This window comes from Blastomyces gilchristii (genome assembly GCF_000003855.2).
Source record: "Blastomyces gilchristii SLH14081 genomic scaffold supercont1.10, whole genome shotgun sequence".
Classification (NCBI taxonomy): Eukaryota; Fungi; Ascomycota; class Eurotiomycetes; order Onygenales; family Ajellomycetaceae; genus Blastomyces; species Blastomyces gilchristii.
The window spans coordinates 1,551,868-1,558,929 of NW_003101673.1; the positions used below are offsets into that span (position 1 = coordinate 1,551,868).

General features: G+C 30.8%; 1 protein-coding gene across 1 annotated transcript; it reads right to left on the reverse strand.

Annotated features, from left to right (window-relative positions):
• Window positions 1–6,493: 6,493 nt before the first annotated feature.
• BDBG_05262 (uncharacterized protein) lies at window positions 6,494–6,739 on the reverse strand (the record flags this gene model as incomplete). Its single annotated transcript, XM_031722061.1, has 1 exon — window positions 6,494–6,739. One exon carries the CDS (start codon window positions 6,737–6,739, stop codon window positions 6,494–6,496), a length of 246 nt encoding a protein of 81 aa, XP_031578859.1.
• Window positions 6,740–7,062: the final 323 nt, after the last annotated feature.

Consider the following 7,062-nt stretch of genomic DNA (forward strand, 5'->3'; position numbering starts at 1 on the left):
GAAGTCTCATACATGTTGTAATTATATATACAATTCTAAGATCAGCAGATGTTCATTCAGTAACTATTCTCATCTCTAATTTTGCAATTTTTATATACTAATAATGATTCTTAGTTACTTCAGTGTCAGAGATCATTCTGATTGAAGATGATAATATCACTAAGACTATCTTCTTTCATCTTTAAGCTTCTCTCATCACTTTCTCTTTCTTCTCTGCAGAGAAGATTGTGCACATATCAGATTATAAGTATTCAGTCTCAGATAACTCTTACTGTTATTTATTCAGTTCTGTATCTTCTTCTTCTTCTATTTCTTTTATCTTCACTATCTCTGTTCTGGCTTCTGATTCTGCAGATCTCACACTCTTCTTCAATTTCTCTATACATACACATGCACATTTCTATATTGGCATTTCAGTCAATCTTGTAATAAATGACATTAATGTTGTACACAGAGCAGTAGAGAAATCAGAGACATGTACAGTGTTATTATAAGAGTAGCTTACAGCTCTTAAATCTCTTACAGATCTCAAGTTTTGAGATTTTCTTTATTTTTGATGTTTTTCAGATGATGTGATGTTGAAAATAGATTAAACATGTGATATATGAAAATAAATGAGATGTATATAATAATATTTGTCTTTTACAGCTGACTCTTACAGTTGATAATCAATTCATTATCTCTTTTCTTTTCTTACATTTTTTCTTTATCTGCTAGTCACTACTCTTATATAATCTCTATATAATACAGTGTTCAGTGACTAGATTCAGCAGCTTTTATCTTTTATAATTCTATCTCACATATTATACTGTCTCTCTTCATCTGCTCAGATTACTACAGTGAACAGTTCATCAAAACTAATCTCATCTGATCTCTGAGTATCTTCAGAGATTAAGATGACTTGATCTCATATATCTGCAGATGTTTCAGATAGTTCATTCTCTGTAATCTTCATAATTAAACTGATATAAACAGTTGAATTCAACTCTGAATTTCTTTTTCTTCTGTGACCTGACTTATGTACAAGTCTGCTACTTTGAGATCACTCTTTATCACATTACACTCACTGTCTGCAGTGTGTTATCATACAATCAGCTACAGTTTCATTACTTATTGAAGTGTGACATTTATCTGATTTCTTCATTTCTTCTCATTCTCTTCTTGTAATCATGAAAAGGTCAGAATAAGTGAGATTATCTGATTTATAAGCATCTATGATTTCTCTTACTTCACAAGTCTTTTCAATTGTAAGCTTCTTCTTTTTTAACACTGATAATAGTGCTGTGAATAATTATAATCTGCTCAGATCTTGTATCTTTGCTTTTACAAGTTATGAATCATTTATTAAGTTGTATAAGATCTGTTTCTCTGATTCTTTCAATGCATATGTTTTCAGAGAATGTGATTTGAGTATTTTATATAATTCAAATCACCTAGATTGAAACTTCTCAGAACTCTCATTATGTATGAGAACTCACATTCTCATCTTGAGACTCAATTTCTTAACTAGTGAGTCTTGTATTCTTTTTGATTGAATTGCTTAGTTCAGAAGTAACTTATTAGCTTTTGTACATGTGTGACTGATCTCTTTCAATCTTGATTCTGTATTCATGACTGTTGCATCTGCAACTGCTACTGCTGTATCTGTAACTGCTGTTTCTGCTGTGTCTGCAACTGCTGTTTCTGCTGCATTTACAACTGCTCTCTCTCTCACCTTTTCTGAAGCATTCTCTGAGATGCACGGATGCAATTCATACAATAAGTAGAATGATGAATACTTGAAGACTGCATGCTGTCAAATCTGTATAGCTAGTAGCACCTGTCTGAGATATTCATTTCATAGTCTCATAGGCTTACTCACTAGATATTTCATCAGTATATTGCTCAAGATTTCATTCAAGTGTTTCATCTTCCTGTTCATTTGTGAATAATATAGTATTGTTCTATGATATCTTGTCTATAACTGATTCATGAAATGCCTTATCACTTCTTCTACAAGGTTCACACTGTTATCAGTTAGAATCTTGTGCAGTATTTCATAGTTGACATAGATCTCATTATGTAGAAACTTCATTATCACCTTCTCTATTATCTATGAAACTGCTTTCACAACTGGCCAGTCAGTAGCATAATCAATAGCAGTAATTATTCATTGATTTTCATTTGACATTTACAGCAATATGTCTATGAGGTTCACTTCTCATCATTTGAACAGTTGTATCATACACTTCACCTGATGTTATGCTTTCTCATGTTCTAACCCTTTCTTAGATTCTTTCGCGACCTGGCAATTCAGACACTTGTAAGCATACATCTGAATGTTCTCAGTCATACTTGATCAGTATACTCTTGATTCAAGTACACTCATGAGTTCAGAGCTTTCTAAGTGACTGAATTCCTTGTACATGTGAGTCATCAAGTCACATTGAAATGAAGATTCTAGATAGAGAGCTTCTATGTATTCTAGATTGCAGTAAAACACAATGTTGTTTTCCAATTTTCTCAGCTTGAAGTTCAGAAGCATCTCTTCTACTACTTTTATAAGACACTTATCATCTGACATCTTGCTATTCTCTAAGCAAGAGATCATGACATTCACTCATTCTGATTTCTTGCATTCTCTCAGCACATTTAACACAAACATTTCTTATGCCTGATTTGCAGAATCCTCACTCATGAAATTGAGTCTGTAACTGATTGTATCAGGCATCACAGCATTCAATCTCTTTTGATATTTGATATGAAGATTGTATGCTTAGAACTCCGAGATTCAATATACTAAGTGTTTAAAAGGTTTTATTATTAATTGTAGATAGACAAGGCTTTTGTGATCTGTGATTATTATTGTCATATGCCTGTTATTGATATATCTATCTCATAACATCAGCATGTGCTTGATCACTAGCAATTTCTTTTCATACACTGAGTAATTGAGCTCAGCGCTCAATAGTTTTCTATCATTATATATCATCAGATGCAGCTTGCTATTCTTACTCATCTGTAGAAGAGTGTCTCTGATAGCTCATTTGAATATGTTCATCTCAATGTAGAAAGGTTTATTCTGATCTGATTGAATAAGCACTGAGAATATTGTTACATGTTCTCTCAGTATGAGAAAAGCCTCTTCACACACAGTATTTCAGATGATTGAATAAGACTTCTTCTTTCACAGATTTGCATCTGTTTCTCTTAAGAGATCTGAGAGTGATGCAGATATTTGTGCAAAATTCTTGATGAATCTGCAGTAATTAGACTGGCCGGCGGGACCATGAATTTCACATTTGGTCTCATTTGGTCTGGTTCCATACATTTCTTGGCGTGAGTCCCACCAGGACCAAGCCTCAAAAAAATCTGAAAATGGACCATTTCTGAGAGAAATGGCGTGAAAAATGACCAGATTTAATTCAAGAACAGTGAAATGAGAGTAATTTTTCAGGATAAACTGTGAAAGATAATCATTCTTTCAAAATCAGAATGAGACTGAGACTGAAGATTAAAATCAGTCTCATTCAGTTCATTCAGTGATTGCTTATATAATCAGAATTTGGTAATAATTATTGATAATGCTTATGAAACAACTAAATACATTCTTGTGTAAGTTTATTCTTCACTTTCTCATGAAAACTACACTTCTCTGATATACTGTGATCAGAGGTATTAAACTGTCTGATAATTCCATGTTTTATAATCATGAGTTTCTTGATTATTTCTTCTTGTAATTGTTCTCAGTGATAGTGATAAATATCTCAACTTGAGTTGAACTTTCACTTCATTCTCATCCCTGTCAATGAAATTGTCAGAATATCATGTGTCATCAGTGCAACAGTTGAATATGTACTCTCAACAATTTTTCATAACTCTAGAATTGATTTGATGTGTAAATTTGTCAGATTATCTTGAAGATAGTGATCAAATTCAGTTTTATAAGCATGTAGTTTTGCCTGATTTTCAGTTGCAATCAATGTATGTAAGTTCTATTTCAAAGTTAGTATTATAGTTCTATGTGATATGAAGTGTTATCAAAGATTGTTACTTACTAGGGAATTGTATTCCACTGTCTTCACATCTCAAACATCTGCTTGTTCAAATCTCTGATAGTTGACATTGTAGTAGTCTCAGGCTAATTTAACATATGAGTCTCATTCCTTCTCTGTTCAATCTTGAGAAGTGTAGATGTTAACTTGATAAGAGAGATCTAGTAGAGCTGCTACAGCATAGTACTCTGTAAAAGATTGTTCTATTTTGCTGTAGTAATATATCAGTTTATTTCTTACAGTAACAATAGCCTGTGCTATAGCATTATTCCAGACTGAATTTCTTTTTGAGTGATTCAACTGCTTCTCAAGATGAGTAAATAAACTGTTATACACTCACCAGACTGACTGCAGCATTGATGTATAAGTGATTGAGACTGTCTTTGTTATCTTATAAAACTGAAACAGTAAATCAATCACATATTTCAACTGAGTTCACTTCATATCTGAAAGTTTCAATATCTGAATCTTTTCTCAATCAGAGTGTTGCACTCAATGATTAATCATCTGATATAATTGAAGAGTCTGAACAGTCATCTTATATATTGAACTTCACTGTGTTCTAACATTCTGTATCATATTCAGTGATGTGACTGATTTGTTTATTTATTAAATATCATGAAATTATTGTTGTTGTTTAGAAGAGATACAAATCATATTAGCAATGTTTCAAATCTATAATATTTAAATTATTAGTCAATCTATTCAAAATTAACAGTAGTATTATTAAAAAGCATTATTAAAAAGCAATATTAAAAAGTGTTGTTAAAAAACATTATCTTTTACAAAGTGAATGTAAAAGTTACTTAAGTAATCACTTTCATCTCATTCTCATCTCAAGAATCAGTCATCTCATTATTCTTTGTCTTGATGTTAAGATTCTTTATCAGTGTTTACATCACAAGTTGAACCACATGAGCAATGCAGAAAATATGATCTTATTTATCATTTCAGAAATACAAAGTCAATTTTTGCTTCAAGCTCTTCATCATAGTGTAGTTATTTACAGCATTATCAGTTATAATTGCAAGAAGACTGAGACTAATATCTCAATAGTCATTTTTAATCACAGTCATTAATATCTCTGTTATATAATCCTCAGTATAACTACTGATCAATGATTCAAATTCAATTAATGTCTCTTGATAAGTTCAGTTCTCATCAATGTAATTACATATAACTCTTATAAATGCAAGATTGTTTGTACTAGTTCATGCATTCACTGTGAGAGACACTCTTTGATGATTCTTCAACTCTGATTCTAGATATTGCATATTAACTTTGTAGTGTGTCTCAAGGTTGAACTGAAGACAGAATTGATGTGAAATATGAAGATTTGAATTAAGTATTTGAAGAAGTGTTCAGAATTCAGAGTTTTCAATTGATTGAAGAGAAAGATTCAGAGATATATACATACAAAGTAATTGTTCATGAAAGTTATCAGATAAGAGTTGTGAAATCAGAGTACTGATACAGAGTCATTTTTACATGATTTTCTTCAAATTAGAAAGTTAGTATTATCAAAAATCATTATCTAGTAGAGCAACTTACCAGCTCAGTAGTAATTTTCTGATTATTTTTCTTTTATTGTCTGCATTCTGATGACTTCAGATGTCAGAAAATTTCTTCAGAGCTATAATTAGTTTATGATGAATATTTCTGAATAAAGTTACAGTAATTACAGCAAAGAGATAACTCTTCAGTAATCTGTAATACAATCTATTAATAATTATTTCATAGTTTATCTTGATATTTGTGTTGAGTTTTTCATAAATTTTGTGACCTGAAATCAGATGTGAAGAATGAAGTGATTATTCACTATAATTGAAAGAGAGTATTCTGTGTTGAATTATAAATAACATAGACTTTGTAATTCACAGTGATTTCTTGAAGAGTTTATGAATCTTCAATAGAAGTAAAAGAAGTGAAAGAAGTGAATTCAGAAGATATGATAATAATTTAAGAAAGATAATAATTTATTTTCAATAACTGATCACTGATGTGTGTAAGAAGAATTAATATAAGAGAAAATAATCTTATTTCTTAGCTTAGTTATAATTTTAGTACTAACTCAGATTGAATATTATTAATGTATAAAAGTAAATAAATAATCTTGATTAATCTCTGTCATATTTCTTGAAATATATTAATATTATGAAAGAGAGTGTTATCAAATTATATTATTAGATAATATTATTAAAAATATATTAATATTATGAATATCAATATTGAAAAAATGTTGATACTTATACATTATAGTGATTTGTGAATCATGATAGTTAAATATATATATATATATATATTATTCCTGACTTGATTACAACTTGTACAATAATTTTTAAAAACTCAAAATCAATTTTAATTATTAATAATTAAAAACTTAAACTTATAACTAACTAATATAAAAAGAAAAAAATCTACTTCTTCTCTTTTTCATTCTTCTTATTATTCTTCATAATTCACTTCTCATTCTTCTTCTTCTTCTTCTTCTTCTTCTTCTTCTCCTTCTCATCTGAGATGATAATCATCTCAAAATCTCTCTTCACTGCCTTCTCAGAAGAGGGTTTCTGCTGCTTCTTCTCAGCCAGGTCAACCTGCATCTTAAAATCCCATATTTTCTGGTCTGCTGTCTCAGGTTCCATCTCAGTAGCAAGCAGATTGACACGCTCAGAGAGCAGGGCGGTCTTCTCAATATTCTGAATCATGAAGCGCATTCAAGACCTGAACAAGGCCTCAATTCCCTTCTTCTCTGTCAGCTCCTGCTAATCAATTAGAGAATAGAAGTGTTATTAAAAATCATTATCTCTCAATAAAAACTTATCAGTTTTGACTTCTTTATCTCTCACTTTAATACCTTCTCAATCTTCTTCTGCTGCTGCTTATTTACAGTAACACTCTTCTTCTCTCTCTCTCTCTTCATCTTAGTCTCAAATCATTCTCAGAACTTCTTCTGATTCCACTGCTGCTGCATGAGGCTTTTTACTATCTTCTTTTTCAATCTCTCACAGGCAGTGTCATCTGTATTATT